General features: G+C 42.2%; 2 protein-coding genes across 4 annotated transcripts in view; both read left to right on the top strand.

Moving 5' to 3' along the window:
* The first annotated feature begins 643 nt into the window (after positions 1–643).
* On the top strand, positions 644–16,661 carry slco2a1 (solute carrier organic anion transporter family, member 2A1). Of its 2 annotated transcripts, XM_068591473.1 has the most exons (15): positions 644–1,075; positions 1,259–1,414; positions 6,693–6,830; positions 7,743–7,905; positions 8,390–8,602; positions 9,432–9,530; positions 9,638–9,777; positions 10,958–11,030; positions 11,152–11,316; positions 11,725–11,929; positions 12,819–12,966; positions 14,116–14,279; positions 14,798–14,862; positions 15,558–15,678; positions 15,775–16,661. In XM_068591473.1, the coding sequence occupies exons 2-15, from the start codon at positions 1,355–1,357 to the stop codon at positions 15,893–15,895; spliced, it is 1,875 nt and encodes a 624-aa protein (XP_068447574.1). In that variant the 5' UTR covers positions 644–1,075; positions 1,259–1,354; the 3' UTR covers positions 15,896–16,661. The 2 variants fall into 2 exon arrangements, with proteins under 2 accessions (XP_068447574.1, XP_068447573.1); XM_068591472.1 differs by having other exon boundaries at positions 644–1,414.
* A 1,410-nt stretch (positions 16,662–18,071) lies between these two features.
* rab6ba (RAB6B, member RAS oncogene family a) overlaps positions 18,072–21,498 on the top strand; it is a 47,014-nt gene continuing 43,587 nt past the window's right edge. For both annotated transcript variants that reach the window (XM_068591379.1, XM_068591378.1), the window contains exon 1: positions 18,072–18,343. In XM_068591379.1, coding sequence (XP_068447480.1) covers positions 18,274–18,343 — 70 coding nt within the window. In that variant the 5' untranslated portion in view covers positions 18,072–18,273. The remainder of the gene's footprint in view (positions 18,344–21,498) is intronic.

Genomic DNA, 21,498 nt, shown 5'->3' with positions numbered 1-21,498 from the left:
AGGTCATAAACGGGCCAGTGAGAGGCTTTGAGAGAGTAACCTGTGTGTGTGTGTGTGTGCGTGTGTGTGTGCAACATTTAAAAATCTTCACTTGGATATTTTACTAGGTTCTTTTCATGGGAGACATCTTGACATGACACTAGTTTAAAAGCATGGGTCTAAATAATAAAACAAAGGATGGCTGAATTCCATTTAGCTGCTTTAGTTTCAGGGTCATGGCGTCATGCATGTCGGCTCACTGACACGGTTTACTGGGAATTAATTTTATTAGTAACACCTGTGCTTTTTCTGCTGGTACAAGTTTAAAATGCTTGCTTTGGAAGAAAAAGAAAAAAGCCTATTTCATGATTCCAGTAGTGTTTGGCTAAATAAATATACATAAAATAAACCTTTTGTAGCACTTAGAGGTATCTATTGGCAGATGAAATACAATAAGTGTTTACTTTGTGTATCACCTAAAAATAGGAATTGTTGCATTTCTACAGTAGCTCTGAACGGACAAACCAAACAGCGGTTTGCTTTTCTTTTGCATTGAACGCGCCTAGGTGTGGTCTAATTCTACACAATGGCCCTTTAATTAAAGCTGGCCGCTTGTTAACCGACAGGCGTGACTAAATAATGAAACGAAGAGTCTATAGTCGTAATAAAGTTGTATTCTTAGCAGTGCCCCATCTATCAGTCCATTCAAACTGGTCTACCTCACCTTTTTAGCAATTTTCTACAAGTTTTGCATCACCTTTTTTGGTTAATTGACACTCACCCGCTCACCTGCACTACGTTCTCGCCCAGTTGAACGTGTGTTGTGGTGAAATCAAACGCTCCTTGAGCAGAGACACGGACTCTCCAGCCTGTCGGGTCCATTCAGGAGCCGCGGTCCCTCAAAGGCCCGCGTCCTACTAGCTTCAGCGCCGCATACCACAATTAATGGAGCATTAAGCGTGCAGCTGCCAGACTACGAAGCAGGCGTCACTGACGTGATGCTAACTCTCCGTATTCACAATGACTAGACATGTCTCCTGAATCACAGCGTATAGTCTTTTAATTGGTTGTATTGTTAGGCTCACGTTCTCTGCAGGTGAGTGTTGTACATGCTCGTGCGTCCGTGTCCTGACTCAGACAACCAGCGCGCGGGGACTGTCTGTTCTCAATTCACAAACTTTCAAAACATTTACGCATGGAGCTGTGGGCTGAGTCCAATTACATCACCGACAATAATACAAAAAGCAGTCCAGCTCACCGGCGGGTGTGTGTGTTTTAGGGGGGAGAGAAACAAAGACAACCTCTGACACAACTCGAGAGGCTACGAACTATTCACTCGAGTTTAGTGGAGCGGGTGAGGACAAGAGCTGAACTAATGGACATTCTTTCCTCCAAAGCCATGAAGAAACCCGGGACGTTACGCTGCAGCATAAAGGTAGGCATCAGAGCGGGCGAGTCGTGGTGGTGCTTAATTAGCATGGAATGTTTTAACCTGCAGCACTGGTTCCCTCATTGTTTACGTTAGGACCTAAGCTACGTGTAATTTTGGAAGATTGCGTAACGTTACGCAGATATTTAATACCGAATAACAAACATACTTCACGGTTCTTTCTCTCAGAAAACCTGCGCGGAGTGTCTTTTGTATCGTGTTGAGTCAACACAATTTTACCTTTTGATAAACAAGCGTTAAAAAACACTGTCAAGTGTTTTATTTGATCTCTGCTTTGTAGGAAAGAAGAAGATTACTTACTGTCACCTTAAACCCCTTCACAACGATGCACTTGGTCGTGTAATTATGTGTGGTATAGTGTTTTACAGACTTATAATGGTGCCACAAAAAACACTATGTAAAATAAAATGTCTAATTAGTTTTACCATTAATTAATCTTTTTTATAATAGACCCGCAGTCTGAAGCCTGTTGGTCACACAGCTTCTTCAGCACACGACTAGTAAGAAGAGGCGAAGCAGCAAACTCCTTTTTTAGGACACTCAAACCTGAGAATTTGTTCTTGGGGGGGAAAAAAGAAAAAAATGGCTAATCGATCAGTAAAGTTGCACATTTATTTTCTGTGAATCGATGAATTAGCTTTTTGCGCCTCCTAGAAATACTAGGATACTCGTATTACTAGTATCACTATACTTCAGATGCATTTCTTTTTCTGACGTGGGAAAATGTCATGTGCAAATGTTAGTGTCGTGAAATTCATATGTCTCAGTTATGACATTTTTATGGGTTTGGCCGCTGTAGCCGACTGAACGTTTTACATATGTTCTGCTGGCACCGACGGACAAAGTCTCACTGACCCCTGGGAGGAAATGTAACCCCCGCCCCCCATCCACGACCCGCTGGGCGCCAAAACGAACACTCCGCTTCGCAGTATGCGGTGAGAGAAACGGCTTGTTGCCCAATCAGTCATAATGGGGCCAAACACCACGCTGCTTGTTTGCAACATAACTCGGCGAGAAATGACATGTCTCCGTCATGTTGTGTGGCGTGAATGGAGCGTGACTAACACGCCTGATACTGAAAGCTGTGGAGGGGCACTTGGGCAACTTCTACAGGTTATTACAAATAAAGAAGTTTTGTCTGAAGCATTCTCACAAAGTCAGTTACTGCAAATCTGCTCTTGTTTGTCATTGCAAGTGCTGCTTTAAAGACTCACTCACTCACTCTGTGTTGAAACCAAGGTGTACAAATATGGTGGAGGTGAAACAGATCCTGCAGACATTGTATCTCTCCAAAATTGAGACTTGGTCGTGAATCTCTGGCCCAGTGTGAATGTAACTATAGGTCCGTGCCTCATAACGGTATATTTACACAATGGGAGTAGTTCAGATCAAAGCAGAGAAAGCAGCAGGTAATGTGTATGTTATTTAAATTGTGTAAAAAAAACAAACCCTGCAAACCTGATCACTGTTGCTCTCCTGTCGAGAAAATTGCAACAAATTATTGTTTTCCGAGTTGTCAAATCGCTCTGCCCTCAGGAGACACTGGTTTCACGGGCAGCAATGCTATAGTCATCCATCTTTTCTTGACACCAGTACATGCTGTACGGCTCTCTATTTTCTCAATTTCATCAGGACATTGAGTTTCTTTTCCCCGTGCTTATCTGCCGTGGGCTACACCTAGTCTGCAGCCAGGTTACACCATCAAACTCTCTTTTAGGATCCCGCTGCCAAGTTTCTGCCCAGAGGCACAAGCTGTTTACATCCTAAGCGGCGGGCAGATAAACGTTCCTCTCTCTCTCTCTCTCTCTCCCGCCTCAGTGCACCTGAGCATGTTTCTCGCGGGCAATGGCTTAGCGCTTTTTTTTATAGGACAAAATACTTGGTTTATCTTTCTTCTGGAGAGTTGGATAAGACTGATAAAAGCAGCCTTAGCTTGATTAAACCATACAAATAGTGCTTAGCACAAATTTAGCTTAGCTTAACACAAAGACTGGACATGAAGGTAAATCCGCTAGGTATACAGTGGTCCCTCGTTTATCGCCAGGCTTAAGTTCCAAAAATAACCCGCAATAGACGAAATCTGCGAAGTAATCAGCTTTTATTTTTTACAATTATTATTATACATGTTTTAAGGCCGTAAAACCCCTAACCACACACTTTTATACACTTTTCTTAGACAGGCATTAACATTTTCTCATATTTCTCAAAGTTCAAATGTCGCGGATTTAAAAACATAAGCCCAAACATGTTTAACAAATTTAATTTTAATGATCAATCTACAAGGTCCTTTGACTATGCCTCTTTGTCCTGGCGCTGCTGCGCTGTCTTTTTAGCCGAACGTATTCTGTACTGTACAGGAGACACTGCACAGAGGAGATTGATTGACAAGGGTGTACAGTACAGTCCCTTAACTAATCAGGGCGCAGAACACAATGCGTGTTCATACTGTAGCTGTAAAAAAAAAAGAAAGAAATCTGCGAAACAGCGAGTCCGCGAGAGGTGAACGGTGTTATAGTGAGGCACGACTGTAGTTCTATTTGATCATAACCAAATCCATTTACCATCACCTATAACGCACTTTGAATCACACATATCGTTTGTCCATTTGTTTGAACTGTAAAAAAAAAAAAAAAAAAAGTGTGAAAACACGTCGTGTTTTATCTGCCAGACGACAGGACTCCAGGAAGTCACTGATCACAGCCAAGAAATACAGCAGTCTGGCCATGACCCCAAATCACTTTGGATCTTCAGGTTTTTTATGCTGATTAAACGGGCAGTGTTTAAAATGTTTGACTAGCTAGCTTTAGAGATGTTTGTTGGCTTGATGTCCTTACAGCCAAGCTAGCGGTTTCCAGTATCTATGCTAAGCTAAATGTCTACTTTCTCTAACCTTGGACCCATAGCTAATCTTTTCATCCAAAGAAAAGGAAAATGAAAGTTCTCCTTTTGACGAGGAAGCGTTGTGCGGCAAAACCTTTTCTATGTTTGTTTCACAATGAGAGGAAGCGATTCTGTGACTTTGGTTTCTTTCAAGTATCCTGGGAGATTTACTCTTAGCTTTTCCTTCTTTCTTTCTCAATTTTTTTTGACCAAGTAAGGCAGGCCCTTTTTTAGGCCCCCCAAAAAGACAATTTGCATCTCCTGTCGTAGCTCCAACACGCTCCCCTGATGTACTGTAAAAGCATTTGAAATGGAAGTATGAACTTCCCGCGATTCTTCCCCTCGCGGCGGGGTTGAAGGCCTGGACAATGACTTCCAAAGAGACGGAGCGAACAGTGTTCAAAAGGAATACATATGTTCATAATCCACGGAGGATTCATCTCCGTCCTGCTTGCGAACATGAAATAGTCTTGTGTAAATAATAAATCCTGTGTCTTCACAGTGTGACATGTTGTTGACACACTATAGTGTTGTGCCCCAGCTTTGTCACTGCTACACCTCTTTTTTGTTATTCCATTTAACAATATGCAATATCTCTTCAAGAAAAAAATAACATACTATGCATTTTTTTATTAACGCTTGGGAGCAAAAAAGAGTTTTTGCATCCTCACGCTAATGCTGAAATTTGAATGTCAAAAGTCAGAAAGCCAAACGCCTTGTTTCTGCCAAGCGTTATTTGCAATAAAGACAAATTATAAATCCAACTTTGTCAAGAGGATTTTAAAAGTTGACTTGAAACTGTAGTTAAAGAAACAAGCGTGAGCCTCTGACCTTTTTGTTTGACTCTCAATCACAAACACGAGGCTCTTTGCCTGCCTGGGCAAAGGGATTCATTTGATACAAAATTGAGGATGAACTACTAGTAAAAGTGTGAAAGCGTCTATTGTGTGTGCTAACAAACCATAAAGCCAACTTTTAATAGGAGCATTAACTGTTCTGAGTTCTCCCTCAGCCAACCTGGCAGCCGTCAAACTGAAAGCTTGGATTTGTCGCTGTTTTCATAGCAAATGCGCTTAAAATCTCGACACGCATCTTCTCTTAGAACAAAGTCATTCTGTGTCTCGTCTCCGGATGCAAAGAGGGAGGTCGTGCAATCAATTGGAGACACATATCGTATCGCTTCAGGCTCAGTCTTTGGCTGACATTGATTCCAAGATGTCGTCAATGAAACGCACGTTTCATGACTCCCTTGGAGCTTCGAGGGAAACCAGGTGAAGTCAGGTGAATTAGTACCTTGCCATAAGACACCGCAATTTGTCATGAGCTGGTTGCCTGGCAACTGCTCCCATCCAAGAAATAGTCCAGTGCATATAGCTTTATATTTAATGCACACATGACATTTTCTTTTTGTCGTTTACTTGAAACTAGTATTTTATTTTTTATTTTTTAAACTTACGTTAGTAACTCTGTTTAAAATATAACATGACATTTGATTTAGTGAAATGCTTCATAAAGGCTTGAGACTCACTCACGATTTAGAAAACAATGACTCCCCAAGGGCGTTTCCTTGGGGAGAAGTTCCGCACAAAACATCTACCTGTCGTTGAGGATAAAAAGTCAGTAGGTAGTCATAAGTCGAGGTCACTGTGACCTCACGTCTGTCCCATTCTCGCGATTAAGGATCAGGAATGTCACATTTCTATGTGCTGATTATGACGAATGCATACACATTTCTCAGATATAAAAAACGATGATGGAGACTTACAACCCCGAAGCAGTGACTCTAGTTTTCACTATTATTTCATACTTTTATTTCAGATACACCTTCGACTTGCACATTTTCTATTACTTATCACCACCTTTTTCAATCCATCTGTGTTTTCTGACTAGAATGTGCACATTTGAAGAATCAAAATGTTGCTTCTTGTCTCATAACTTTGGGGAATGGCGCAGATGCGTCAGTACTTGTAGGCTTTGTCATGTGATTGTTTGTGAAGCATCTGTTCTACTTTCCTCACTGCATTTTTTTTTCACAGATAATGTTACGCTTCTGATGTTTAAGCATGCACTCCAGTGGTTGGACTTCCTCTCGGTACGTTGCGTGGGCTGAAAAGAAAAGTTGTGTTGCAGTGGAATCCTCTGGTATTTCTCAGACGCCCCGTATGGGATGGCGATGCGATTCCTCTGATCTGATCTCCGTTTCTTGGAACAATTTAGGCATCTGGGGAGGAAGACGTTTTTGGCTTTGATTCTGATCTGTCTCTGTGCGAGTGCAGCTAAGCATCTCTTGTTGTTGAAAACGGCACAAAAGACGATTGACCTTTGTGACAATAACCTGTTTTAGAGACTCAAGACTGTCTGTCTGCCTGTCTGTCTGTCCCAGCTGTTTGTCCTGTGCCACGGCCTCCTGCAGCTCTCCCAGCTGCTGTACAGTGCCTGCTTCAAGAGCACAATCAGCACAATCGAGAGACGCTACGGCCTCAGCAGCTACTCCTCGGGAACCATTTCCTCTCTTCACGAGGTAGGAGCCAACAGCAACACAACCTCTTGCAGCCTGAGATCCTGATAGCTTTATTTCAAGGATGCCAATGACAAAGGAGGAATTGGAGAACAAGCAACATATCAAAATCACACTTCCAGAATGTGAGCCAGAAGTAGTTTGGCTTTGTTCTGTTGCGGATGCGCGCGGTCAAGGAAATGATAACGCGTATCTTACATGCTCGTCCTGGAGAGTGCCGGGTTTCATAACATTCGAGAGGGATTCAAATGCATACACAGGTGGATGTTTTCGAGTATGCATGACCAGGGGCCACCAGGCAATGATTAAATCACCATGTTGACGTTTGCTGCCGTTTAGCCTTTTAAATTCTTCTGCAGCTCCCATTCTCTCAGGACTTGGCTGCACCTTTGTTCTGTGTCAATGTGATTAACAAGAGCTGACTTGATTGCATGCTATTTCCTTAAAAACACACATCAAACAAAGTGCCAGGTATTTTGCTCTGGAAAATGGTGGAGACCAAAACCGAGCGACAATATGAGAGACTATTAAGCACTCATTTGTCATGTGGACAGAAATATGACGATAAATCAATGCTAATCTTGCTAATGAGCAAAATGTTTGCCTATCAACTGAAGCGGTTTGGTTTCTACTAGATTTCTACTGCCTCCAAGTGGCCAAATGGTCCGTTGATGCAGCTTTTGAATTTCTTAAATTTGTTCTGCCTCTAAATTTCTTAGGGGTTAATTTCTGAACTTTGCCTGGGAATGTGCGCAGACTGCACTACATTTGCATTACAGTGCAACCCTGGCCACTTGCATCTATGGTTTTGAGAATCCCATTGGTCATGTTTGAAAACTGACAGGACTTGTAAAGAGAGACGACGCACCTTCTCGCCCCTCTTTGAAGTATGTGTCTTTGTTTTCTGTCTCTTAGGTCAGCAACAGTGTGTTGATTGTGTTCGTGAGCTACTTTGGAAACCGCGTTCACCGTCCTCGCCTCATTGGAATTGGCGGACTGTTGATGGCCGTCAGCGCCATGATGCTGACCTTACCTCACTTCTTATCCCAGCCCTACGACTATGACTCCGTTCTACACAGTAAGACCAACACCTGAATGCGAGGCCACGGCTGGTGTGACAGTCCAGAGCCAGGAATACTCGGGAATGTACAAATATGTCAGTGCAATTTATGAGACTTTTTTGCACGGGATCGTTGAGAATGCTGCGGCGTCTTTTCAGCGGAGGCTCCAGAGCAGTCAGCAGGGGTACAACAAGTACCTGCTTTGACTCTTTGTACTCGGAAATCGTCACCGGTGTTTTCCAGCTGAACTTAAAAAACAGAAGGAAATCCTGAATCTCTATGCACTTTCTGAGTTAAGGTTAGAGTTGCCTCCAAGGCATTTAATTTGTAAAAGCAATGTCCTTCATTTAAAAGTGACCCCCCCCCCCCCCTCCAGAGTCAGTGACGAGACAGAGAGGCTTCAGGTAATGAGTTGGACCTCTGCATCCACTGGCTTATCTTTAACTTTTTTTTTTCCTCCTCCTCCTTCCCGCCCGTGTGCGACCACCTTCCGTGACCCAGATCGCCACGACATCTGCAACCTGCAGAGGAACTCGAGCAGCCTGGAGTCTTGCGGCCGCGATGAGACCCGGCGCCTGGCCGACACCAACAACCTGTGGCTGCTCATGGCCAGCGCTCAGCTGCTCTTCGGCGTGGGTTCGGTGCCCATTCAGCCGTTTGGGATTTCCTACATAGATGATTTTGCTGGGCCTGGCAACTCCCCTCTTTACATAGGTGAATGACCTGTGGTTCAGCAGTCGATTGATTTGTTTGGATGAAAGATAACACAACCTGCGGTACATGGTGACATCGTCCAAAGGGATTCATGCAGGTGCTCCTTTGCAATACATAGATTTTAAACGTGTATTTTGTGACTGAGGTTTATGTCCTCTAAACATGTAATATTAAAAATCCTATCAATTTTTTAATGTACTTTTCTATATACTAGACTTTTCTGACAATTGCTTCCTACATTTGTTTCTGTTTCTATGTCCCTTCTTTCTCTGCTGATCTGCTTTCCAGTGCTAACATCTTTTATTCTCCCACATGGCTCCAAGAGATGGTAAACTAGATAGTAAATCTACCCGTGTTGCCTAGACAAAAAGATAGCTCAGTGCCAGTTAGGCACAGAGCTACCCTGAGCTATCCTGTGCCTGAGGTCTGGGTGAAGTCACTGTCAGACACTGTGTCTGCTGCCCTACAACACAAGTTTTAAAGGGAAACCACCTTAATTAGGAGCACAGGAGAGTTACAGCAGATTATTAAAATGTTCAGCAGCTGGAAGCCTGAATGTTGACTGAGTCAAGCAACATGTTCATCAACCTGATAAATACATTTTAAACAAGTAAACCCAAAAGGACATCAAAAATGACCTCCGTACAAATGTGATTCATAATGTTTTTGATCCAATAATAAGGTTTTTAAATTGAAGATGAAGCGGGTTATCAGAACGTATTCTCATCCTTGTTATCCTCACTCACAGCGGTGAGGAGTCATGGCAGAGAGACTAAACCTGATGATAAATGATAAACTCTTACCCTTACGTTGGCTTTATCATTCGCAGCCATCCTGTTTGCGGTATCTGTCTTCGGGCCTGCCATCGGCTACCTGCTGGGCTCGGTCATGCTGCGGATCTATGTGGACGTGGACAAAATTGGTTTAGGTAATGATCATGTCTTTAGAGGCACCCCAAAGTTGTTTTCTAGTCAAGTTACAGCGAGGAGGATGAATCACCGGTGAATTTAAGCCTTGCCTCACATGTCCTTGCAGGAGCTGAGCTCGAGCTGACACAGAGCGATCCCCGCTGGGTGGGGGCCTGGTGGATGGGCCTGCTCATCACCTCCGCCTGCCTGCTTCTCACCTCCATCCCCTATTTCTTCTTCCCTTGCAGAATGTCTTCAGGGGACAATGTAAGTCGCACTCACAAAGATCTATCAGAGCAAAACAGCCCTTGTTTAAACAGTTATTGGACTGCGTATTGCTCATGTTTTACTGACACCTACTGGCTGTGTGTCAGCATTGCATTGTACTCTGGTTTTTCACCATCTAAGAGGCACAACAGGCTTCCTCAATGCTAACTTATTACGCCACATTATGATTGACACATCATGGTTCTGGACACTTTTCAGTTCCCAAGAAGTGATTTGTACTTGTAAGTCATGTTTTGACCTTTTTTTTAAACAATTTGCAGAACCCTTTTAAAAGAAGAAGCCAGATTCTGTCCCCTGCTGAGTGAAACCACATTTTGGCTTTCCCAGCTTTTTCCAGGACTTGACCTGGGGAAAAAAATAATAAGGCCGTTAACTACGATTTAATTTCAAGAGAAAAAAAAAATCCTTCTCAATCAGGTGCCAGATTGTAAGCACGCGTCACAGGAAGCTACAAAAATGCAAATGCAGCGAGGAGAAACTCCAAGCAGATCGAGCTCAAACGAGAGCGAATCTGCGGTTGGCTTTCTCCACCTAGAGAGCGGTGGGTGGGGAACAGCTTTAAATGTTGACCAAAAACATCTTATTAATATGGCCCATAAAGAATTAGTTTGAATGTTTTGAACTAGAGTTGGATGAGCTACTTCTCCATAGTTGGATGTTTTACCTTCAGTAGATGGCGATCAAACTGGGGGTGTGCAGACCTTGTATTCAGCACTTTGGAAAATCCACTCCAAACTCAGTAAAAAAAAAAATACATTTGGAACATGTCAGGCTTTAAACACATTAAAAATAAGAGCCAAAAACATTTTCTCTTTGAGACAAAAAACTCAAATCTTTCATTGTGGTGTTTGACAGCTTCGGGGATTTTGAATGGAGGAAGACTGTGGAGCTATTGCACAGAGCTGTCAATTCAGTTCTAATGTTCCGACGTCTCATGAATGCAGCATGAAGAGACAAGGGGGGGTTGGAAGAGGGCAAACAAGAGGTGGGACAAATGCACTTTTCAAGAGTTCAAACTAAGAACAGAGCTGATGTGATTTTGTAAGCATCCCTCTAGATTTCCCAATGTCCTACATGTTTAAATTGGTCCAACTGTATTCATCACAGAGCACATATTTGCCTTCACATGCACAGTTTTACACAGCTTGTTATGTTCCAGGTGATTGTAAGTGAAACGGACATGAGTGATGACTTCAAGAAAGCAGATGCCTCCTTACTGGATTTCCTAAAATGTAGGTTTATTAGGTTGTTCAAAGATTCCACCTGTTGGATTGTTTTACGTGTCCAGATAAGAGAGATGTTTTTTACTGAAGTCCTTTCCAGTAATCTGTGTGCGTGCTTGTGTCTGATCAGTGTTTCCCAGAATGTTTCTGCGCCTCCTGTTGAGCCCGCTCTTCCTGATTCTGGTCCTGGCCCAGTGCTGCTTCTCCTCGGTGATCGCGGGCCTCGCTACCTTCCTCAACAAGTTTCTGGAGCGGCAGTACAGCGCGTCTGCCGCCTACAGCAGCCTGCTCGTCGGTAAGTGCAAATGTAATGATGGGGCTTCAGGAACCGATGGCGTGATGCATTAGGTTCAGTCGACTGCTCGCCATCGATGTCGGCAGTTAAATGATTCAAGTCCTGATGTGCAGCGTTGTTTGTATTGAACCATTTTTATGAACTCTGGAAGGGAAATGAAACGCTCTGTTAAATTCCTTTAATGGACACTGTGGAGTGTGTCAGCCTGCTTGCACTATGGCCCCTTTCCAAAGGGTGAAGCCGGTTTCTGCTGTCACCTTTGCCCACACAAACATTTCAATTGGGTTTTTGCTTCCTTTCTAAAGCGTTGCAATATGACTGCACCTGCCATGTGTCGCAATGTTAGGAAACGTGTTAACGACACATGGAGAAGACAACAATTAGCATCTTACTGTCCGCGATTCCCAGGTGCTGTGAATCTGCCAGCTGTCGCGGTGGGGATGCTGATAGGCGGGGTCATCATGAAGAAGGCCGGCCTGTCCTTGAAGACCATCCCGCGCTTCTCCGTCGCCATGCTGACCATGTCCACCCTCCTCTTCATCCCTCTCTTCTTTATGGGCTGTCCCACACAGAAAGTCTCCGAGGTCAATCATTACCAAATCGGACAGTATGGGTGAGAGAGAAGGGCGGGGGCCTCTTATAACAGAGCCTCATCTAATGATGAGACGTTTATGTGAAAAGCATATTTTCTTCAAGGGGTATTTTAGGTTTTGGGACTTTTTATTGTTGGTCACATACCTACAGTTTAGCTTGTGTAAAAATTGGATTCTCCTAGTCCCTACATTTTGGTTTCTTTTATTGAATCTGGGAGCATATACAGTGCATACGCACATACAGGGACACTTAATGCAATACAACACATTCCTTTGTTAACATTTGCGGTTATTAATATGTAAATTGTAGGTTAGTCTGGCTAAAATGGGCCAACATTACTTCCAACTGCACGCCTAGCCATGAAAAGGCATCCATGCTTGTGTCAGTATTTTGGAACCAGCATTGTTTACACCGTTTGGCTGCTAGCAGTTCTCCTTTCTGTTGGCATGTTGCTGCATATGCTTTTTTGCCGCGTTTCAGTCACTGACTGTAGATCAGAGGAACAGCCTGAAACAGTGACAATAAAAAGATATTGCATGTTTATGTGCACAAGATTAAGATCAGGGGCTCGTTCATGAAAACCTTGCTCTACAGCACTACTAGTGGTCAATTAATCCACAGGGGACCTTTTATGATAAGACAACGTCTTAAAAAAATAAGACAGTCATCATCCAAATAATGGAAAACAATTCCTCAATGAAAGTGCAGAGACTTACATGTGCAGTGTATATCACTTAGGTGAAAATATTGGCAGAAATGTAATACTATGTAATATGTAATACTTGAATCTGTTGTGACTGCAGGTTGCTGTCACTGATACTCACAAAGTACTAGGATGTCAAAAGTCTAAATTCAACATGCTAATGAAACATGGGCTGCTCTGAACTAGTTGTCTCTGCCCTCCACAGGTCTCTCTCCTTTTGCTACTCAAACTGCTCCTGCCCCGCCGGTGCCTTTAACCCAGTGTGTGGCTCTGATGGAATCGAGTATATTTCTCCTTGCCATGCGGGCTGCACCAACTTCACCAGAGTCATCAACAACACCCACAGGATTCAGGTCAGTGCCCCCCCACCCCCGTCCCTCAATTTCTAATATTAGCATACAGTGTACTGTTAATGAATTGTATATGGTAAGTCATGAAGACATGCTTGTGATAGTGGGCTGCATCCCCACGACTTGACTTTTGGCTGCATTTTTTAATCTGGGGAATATTTTTGCAACACCAGAATAACAATACAATGAATTACCTCATGCAGACTAATCATGAATGATATATAGATTTTCTGAAAACCAAAAGAATATATATGCTTTGTTTTTACAGCAGTAAAAGTAATGAAAAAGTGTATAAATGTTCTGACGGTGAGAGGAAGGAATATCTTTCTGGGGTTCTTGTGCATGCACAGGCTCCGTTAATTAGCCTGTGAGTGGTGTAATTAACCTTTTAACTGTGTCGGGGCAGAGTGACGTAGGGAAAGCGTACACTGCATCAAGAGCATTTTTAAATCTGATCCTCAAAAGGATCTCTTTTTTTTTCCATTGTTAAATTTTCCCTCTCACCTGTTAAATGGCACTACAGGTAAGAGCAAATGCATGTGTTTTGATTTCATGGTGAACTGTCCCTTTTTTAAGAAGAGACTTTGAACAGGAAGTGACTTTGTCCTCTTTAGGCAGTATTTAGACTTATAACATATCTGCCATGAACACACATTTCAATATCTGATCAATGTGTATTAGTCACGGAGCGTATAGGAGTTTTTTGAAAAGGGGCAAAGCGTCAGTATGTCAACGTTGCAGCCTGTGAACCATCTTCCAGTCGGTGGAATGTGTGAAACTGCTAATAGATTGTATTAGTCAGTTTGACTCGGCCTGGATGCCTGCTGTGTAATACTGCAGTACAAACACAGACGTGATGGCTACGACGAGTTTAATAATAAAGGCTCTGAATATTTATTGTGGACTTGATTTCCGTCTATCCTGGCTCTGTCCAAATGTAGGACCAGTCTACCTAGCAGCATCTCTAAAGCTGAGAGCAGGTTTGCAGCTCACCAGAGCTTCATATTTGGGATACAGACATTAGGGTGTTGTCGATCTTTTCATCACACACTCTGCAATAAAGCAAATAAATGTATTTCCAAAACCTTGTTTTTCATTTTCTTTGTAAAGGAAATCACAATAATGTTTCCTTTACTTTCTGCCTGGATACAGCTGTACACCAACTGCAGGTGTATATCAGGGAGCCAAAGTAATGCCCGGCCTGCTCCCTGTCCAAACAACTGTCCACACCTTCTCCTCCCCGTCATTCTGGTCATTTCCCTGGCCTCACTGATTGCCTGCCTCACTCACAACCCCATGTACATGATGGTGCTCAGGTGAGGAAGAACAGTAGATATTGCAATGTATTCACGTAAACTTTTGTATGTTTTTGAATATTTTCAAGGTAAATTTAAAATGACAAATTTATCTAATGGATCATATAAGCTGTCTGTAATTAATTGAGATGATATGACCTTATATTCTGATCTAGTTGACTCGAAATACTGCTTCATGGCATTAACTTAGTACATTCATTTTATTTACAAAACTTTTGGTAAATAAAAGTCAAAAAGTTATGAAAGGAGTACGCTGGGCTCTTTATGTAGGCGAGCTGAGAATAAATGGAAAGTCCAGGCACTACTGCACAAGTTGGGAAATTTGATGAGAAGTTATATATTTACAAGGATGATCAATCAAATTTATTTCTACACATTAATTGTAGCTATTTAAAAAAAATACATGGCTGTTTTTGAAATATGATTAATAACTTCTGTTGTCTAATATTGTATTGAAGACGGACACTGCGCACCAATAAGAAACGCAGATATGACCCTTCTTTTCCTGTTCATTTCAGGTGTGTTCCCTCTGAAGAGAAGTCATTTGCAATAGGAATTCAATTTTTACTCATGAGAATACTAGGTAAGTTAGTGCCACACTATGACTAGTTATTGTATTGACAATGAGCTTCTGTTAGCTTATTATACAGCCTCCAAATCCAAGAAATTATTTGCATGAATAAATTGTGCAAAATGTGTTAAGGATCCCATACATTATGTAGTATTTCAATTGAATATATATATATATATATATATATATATATATATATATATATATATATATATATATATATATATATATATATATATATATATATTAAAAAAAATGTTTCCTAGTAACTGTAATACGAGGTAAACTTTTAAAAATGTTGTATTAGATAAAAAGTGACATAGTGACAAACAATTAAAATGTGTCAATGTGAAGTCTGCTTTTGTGAACTTATACTTATTATAATAAGAGGGATAAAATTATATTTTATATGAACGATTTTAATTCCTGAAATGTTCTCACAAAATATTGGTTAATTTAGCCCATGTGTTCATTTAAATTGCATATTTATTCTAATACATTGCAGACTCGAGGGCTTTGTACATTTTGGCTGCTGTACGGCGCTCCAACAGTATCAAGAAAGCGCAATTAATTAAACTTCATTTTGAATTGTGTTAGTCAGAGCGTCTGAGTCAATGTTGGACCGCCCTCTAGTGGCTCTCACTCGCCCACATGGGGATAGACATGTTTTTACTCCCTGCATAATCACCTTTTTGTCCTCCTCTCAGCCTGGCTGCCCGCCCCCGCTCTCTTCGGGACAGCGATTGACACGTCATGTATCTGGTGGAGGCACGTGTGCAAAAAGAAGTTCAGCTGTGGTTACTACAACAACAACATCTTGAGGAACCGGTTAGAAAACACACCACTCAGAACGCATCTCGCACAAGGCAGGACAGCCACGCCCCCTGTTGACCTCATCTGTCTCTGTCTGTCTGACCCCTGCAGGTACTTGGGCTTACAGGTGGGTTACAAGGTCATGGGTATAGCGCTACTGATGATACTGGGGTGGAAGGCCAAGAGGACCCAGGAGTACAGTCTAGAGAAGAGGCCCGAGGGACCACTCTGAACCGAGCTGCCAGCCTCTACGTCTCCTGAAGTTGTGCTGTGGTGGGTAAACATGCCGAAGAACAGTGTTGCAGAGCGAAGCAGTGTCAGCGGCAGGAATGCCTGCACTGACTTCAATATCCAGAGACCCACTTTCTCACCTGGTGCTTCACTGGCTGTAGTTGAGATGCAATGTTTTTGGATGCTTTAAAGCTTATGATTGGATTTACTCTGACACGCCCTCGTATTCCAAGTTAAGAGAGTACGGCTTAAACAGCCTTCTTGTGTGGTACCTCACAATATATATTTTTTCATGCCTCAAACAGTGATGAGGGTTCAAACAACACGTAAATCTCTATATCCATTACTTGTTCCTATAAGGTAGGAATCTGTTAAGGTTTCTATTTCCAATGGAACATATTCTGTAATTAACTAAATGTATTAGCTTAATATTTAAGTTTATCTTTTTATAGATGTTTGTCTCGTACACAGAGACATCTGTGATAAGTGCAAGACTAATTTCTTTTTCTTTTTTAAATTTATATGTTATTAGTCTTTAAAATCTCATATACATACAATACTTATTTCATATACAATGATCACATATAACTTGATTGAATTGCAATGCTAATGAATTTAGCGGATATTTAGCGGATACCCAGAACGTACTCTGTTGCTTGTAAATTGAATGACCTGCACACATGCCAGCTGCTGGTGAGATTATGTATTGGTTACAGTGGAGTGCATGAATGTGTAAGCATTACTGGCATTAAAGTACAATTAATCAAGTCAGTGTGAAGTCCTTTATTAATTTCTGTGTTTGTGTCTTGAAGGCTGATACCCAACCAAAGGTCCAAGTTTTACAACGCTGTTGGTTTTGGTATTTTAATTATTTCCAATTTCCCTTTCTTAAAGAAGATGCTTGGGCGATTTATAGACATGCCTTGTTGTGGGGTACTTTTAATATGATTGACTGAGCCTGTCCCTGCAGTGGTAATATTTGGTGTGTATTGCTATTCAGTTGCACCAATAATGCACCATTAATTGTTAGAATGCTGTTAAGAGGGAAACTTTGCCTTTGTTGCCCCCTGCGTAAGTACAATACGCTGCCAAGGAGGCCTTTTGTGTTTTGGAGGGGCCTCTGTGTCAAAATGTATAGTTTTGAGACTTTAGTTTAAGTGGGCTCACTTGGTGCATATTTCTAAATAAAGTTACGTTTCATAAATTGACCGCAAACAAAGTGACACAAAAGTAAATATTATAGATGAATAAGCTTTTGGGTGCTAATTATAGTCAGTGTAACATGGTCTGCTGTGCTCACTAATGGAAACTTATAGCCAACAGCTACACGGTGCATACACAATATAAAGCATTTTAGTCGTGAGAGCCATATAAATTACTTTTCTAATCTTAATTGGACAATTTCTGTATTACAGTAAAGTCCCTCATAAATCACAAATTATAAAACCCACAAATAAATTGATTAATACCAGAACTAAAATATTAACATGAAACTGTACTAAAACACTTGGACCTAAATATAGTCACTAATTTAGTGCCTAATGATATTCTGTACATGATTCATGTACCAGATTCATTATATTGTATTGGTATGGCAAAGTTCTTTAATGGACTTACATAGATGACTGTTAAAATAACTAGTGACTATGTATACATGGCCCATAATGTATATATGCATATAGCAAATCATATATAAACTACAATGTAAGTGAAATCTACAAATCTATAAATCTGAGAAAAAAAAACACCATGATGTCATTGGGTTTATCACAGCCGAAAACTATAGAAGTTAAGTTTGAAAGGGGTTCATTGAGAGGCAAGAATAGTATTTAAGAGATCTTATCAAGTTCCATTATGGAAACTGTTGAATCCAGTGTTTTAATGAATGGTAATCATCGATATTGACAATTACTTTTCGAGTTCCCAAACTGTATGAGAGTACAACATAAATCCCCGGTATCGTTTGTATAGTTAGTGTTGTACCAGGTGAGGAAGTCATTTCACGTGGATGAACCCGGGGCCTCATGTCTGTCTCTCCCTCGCCTCCGACTCTTATGACGTCATTTTACATATCGCGGCTGTCTGTCCACGGAAACGAGGAGAGACTGCGCATGCGCAGAATCCTTCGGGTGAAGAGGAGGAGGAGGAGGAAACAACCCTCACGGACCGGTGCAGCAGCAGCAGCAGTGTGTGTTCCCATCACGAGCGCTGAGCAGAGAGCGAGCGAGCGGGGCTGAACTTAACGCAACAACACCACCACCACCACCACCTTCTCCACCCAACCAACCAACGCCGCACACGAGAGGGAACACACTGGTCCACTCAGGCTGTCCTCTGCTGTCCAGAGTTCCCCCTTTCCTCTTCCTCCTCTTCCTCAACATGTCTGTGGGCAGTGACTTTGGCAACCCTCTAAGAAAATTCAAACTCGTCTTTCTCGGGGAACAAAGTGGTAAGACGTGTTTAAATCCTCCCTAGAAGTTCACGTGAACCCGTTGCACCTGCTGGCCAGCAAGACGTAACGTTACGTGCAGCCCGTCCGGCGGGTATGCGTCTCTTTTTGAGTTGTAGGGCTGAACTGAAGCATTTAAAAAAAACAAATATGTCTTCACTGTTGAAGTGCGTTTGACAGAAACGGGGAGGGAAATGGAGGGCGTCGTTTTAACCAAATTACCAGCCTGTGAGGCTTCACACAATAGAAGGGAGCGTGCGCGTGAGAATTGTAGCACGCAGTTAAGTTTAGCAGTAATGTCACAGAGGCTCTCATGAAGCTGTGACGTCTGCCTTGTGAGGCGTTCAAGGTGGCTGTTAGTTTTGAAACGGGTGCTGCTCGGTAAACGAGGCTGCGTATGTGCGTGTAGGGAGGCTCGCGCTGCCCCGGGGATCGATGCCGTGCGCGGTACAAGTTGCTAAATACCCCCGTGTGCCGAGACACACCCAGACTCAGCGGCGATGAGATGACTCGCGCGGCTGCAGTCTCATTTTCCTGGAGTTGCTCCAGTCCGCCTGCCGAGGCTGAACCAAGTTTGTGTTTGTGCGTGAAGAATTGTTCTCCTGGTTATTATTTTTAGCATGAGATCTCTGCGTGACGCACAATTAAGACGTTATCGAGACATCTCTTGGAAAGACTCGTTTCTTAATCTGTGCCTCCATCCGGAGCTCTGCTCACCCACACCCCTCATACGTCCTTTTTTCTTCTTTTTTTATTTCGGTTTCAACGTGGCAACTAACTAGTTTTCTCACTCACGAGATGACACAGAGCCAGCCGAGACAGGATTTGAATCTTTAGGTTTGTCATTTGAACGGGGCTTGTCTGTTTATCTGTAACTCACCTGAAGCATAAGTCATGGTTCAGTCCGTCAGTAGGTCATATTGATCATCCGGTATAGGAGGGCTCATGCATTACACAGGATGTGTGGTTCATTCTACAACATGGTAGCACACCCGTTATCAAAGTAATAGTGGATTTATGTTGTCTAACACTGAACACTGAGATGCCTTAACAATTCGAAATCCTGAGAATGCACACAGATAACGGATGTTGCCCTGTAGGATCTGCTTGAGACTGCTGTTAAAAACAATAAGTCGATTAATCCATACTTTAAACAACAAGGATTTCTCAAATATCCTCTCTATCATTGCAAATGGAATATGTTTTGTTTTGGTCTGTGTGAAGGCAAAACCAGTTATTTGAAGGCATGGAATTGGGCTCTGGGCATACACGATGGGCTTATTTATGACATTTTGTAGATTAAACAATAATCAGTGAATACAAGTTAGCCTTACTTTCATCTTTAAAGTACATGCAATCATATGCAAACATTGTCTGTTGGGTGCTTTGACTCTTGGGCAGCTTTACAATATTAGGTGCCAAGCAACTAGCCGAGGGGGATTTGGCTGCACAAACAGACGTTAGGGAGTGCACTGTGTTCACCCACCACAAAGCTGGCTGAACGTTCTGACATTGTCAAGACCAAACTGGGGAGGTGGAGGGATGAAGAAATTGTATTCTTTATTGAAAGGGTTACTGAAAAGGATTCATATTTTCATTGTTGCATCATTATTTTTGAGAGTGTGTATTATGTAAAGCTGTATTTCACTTCAAATACCAATATTCATGGGCTTTGTTGTCATTTAAATGCCGAATGGGCAAATAGTGGTAAAATAAAAGCAGAGGCGTCTGTTTTTTTTTGGTCAGACGAAGGGTTACTGTGCTTTTTTAGGTTTGCTGCAGCTCCCTTTCTTTTCCTTCTCTCGATGGTGGTGTTCCACTTCCGTTTTACACTGTGTATGTTTATTGAGCAGAGCATTACAGGATATATTATAATATCTGTAATAATTCTAGATGTGTGTAACAAATATAAATGATCAATGAGGAACATTTCTTATCAATGAATCTTTTCCCATTATGAATGTGGGCAGCGAAGTCATTAAATTCTATAATGGTGCAACTTCTTTAATTGTAGCTTATTTCAATCTGCTCTAAAAAGCAAATCCTTTTCTGGGATGTTGTTTTTTTTTCATTGACAAAAGAGCGTTTGTGTTAAATGTCACTGAATCAGTGTTCCCATATTTACTGCTGACATCACCGCTTTATGGTAATTATGGTAACCGTTTGGCTTTTTGAGAGTGTGATGTAAGATGCACCGTGTGGCCTCAGTCTGTAGCGTCTTTGGTAAAATGGCTTGAAACCCGCAAGTCAAGGAGGAGAGAAGTCCGTGGACTTTATTTGTCAAACGGTGCTCATCCAGACGGCGGCGGCGGTGTGTTATTGGGTTGTCCCCGGTGTCTCTCTGACATGTCTGCTATAATTGCAGCTGGTTCCCAGGCGGGCGTGAATTCCGTCAGCACTGCCACTATCATTTATTAATGTACACGGCTGGACTCAAGTATGTCAGGAACGGGGCCACACAGGCACAGAGGTTGGAAAAGACCACTTATTCTTTCTGGGTTGATGGTTACTGTGTACAAAAAAGACCCAGAGTGATGGAAGTATGTGGAAAAAATAGGAAAAGATGGCAATACTATTCTGTTATTTTAAAATAAAAGAATCCACTAACGTCACAGAGGTGGGTGGAAGCAGGCAGAATGTTAAATGAGCTGTCAGGAAGTCTCCTCGCCTGCATACTTCTTTGGGTGTTTTCTACAGCGCCTGTACAAAGGAGGCTGGATAAAGATTTTTTCTTGACAAAGCTGAAGGCTTAAAGCAGGCCAATCAGCTGAGTCTTGTGTGCCCACGCTCATGGTGGAAACAGCATTTTGCAAGTTCCAGCCTTGGAGGAATGAACCAGGTCACTGTTGGAACACCTCAGATTACAGCTCTGCATTTATTGGGTCAAAGATATTTAACCGTAGGCCCGAGCAATATTGCATAGTGCTTTTTGTTAAAGCTAATTGCTTGGAGGTAATGCCCTGCTGCATGCTTGATCTGACCTCAGACAAGCAGATGGGAATACATCTTGGTAGATGCATCCGCATGGCTGCCGACAGAGTTTGCTCACTGAATCAAAAAACCATCTCCCCATCTTCTACCACACAGAGATTGTCATCGCGCCAACCAGAGCTGGCTTCAGAAATACTGCTGAATCACCGGACCGATATGCTTCA

The sequence above is a fragment of the Clinocottus analis genome, unplaced genomic scaffold (assembly GCF_023055335.1).
Source record: "Clinocottus analis isolate CAN_PGR_092001 unplaced genomic scaffold, fCliAna1.0.p SCAF_25, whole genome shotgun sequence".
NCBI lineage: Eukaryota > Metazoa > Chordata > Actinopteri > Perciformes > Cottidae > Clinocottus > Clinocottus analis.
The sequence above is the reverse complement of the archived record's forward strand: the minus strand, read 5'-3'. Positions and strand labels throughout refer to the sequence as shown.

Coding starts and splice junctions, on each gene's coding strand:
- slco2a1 (XM_068591473.1), top strand. CDS start 1,355: ATGGACATTCTTTCCTCCAAAGCCATGAAGAAACCCGGGACGTTACGC. Junction 11,317..11,724: donor CTACAGCAGCCTGCTCGTCG/GTAAGTGCAAAT, acceptor CGCGATTCCCAG/GTGCTGTGAATCTGCCAGCT. Junction 11,930..12,818: donor TACCAAATCGGACAGTATGG/GTGAGAGAGAAG, acceptor TGCCCTCCACAG/GTCTCTCTCCTTTTGCTACT.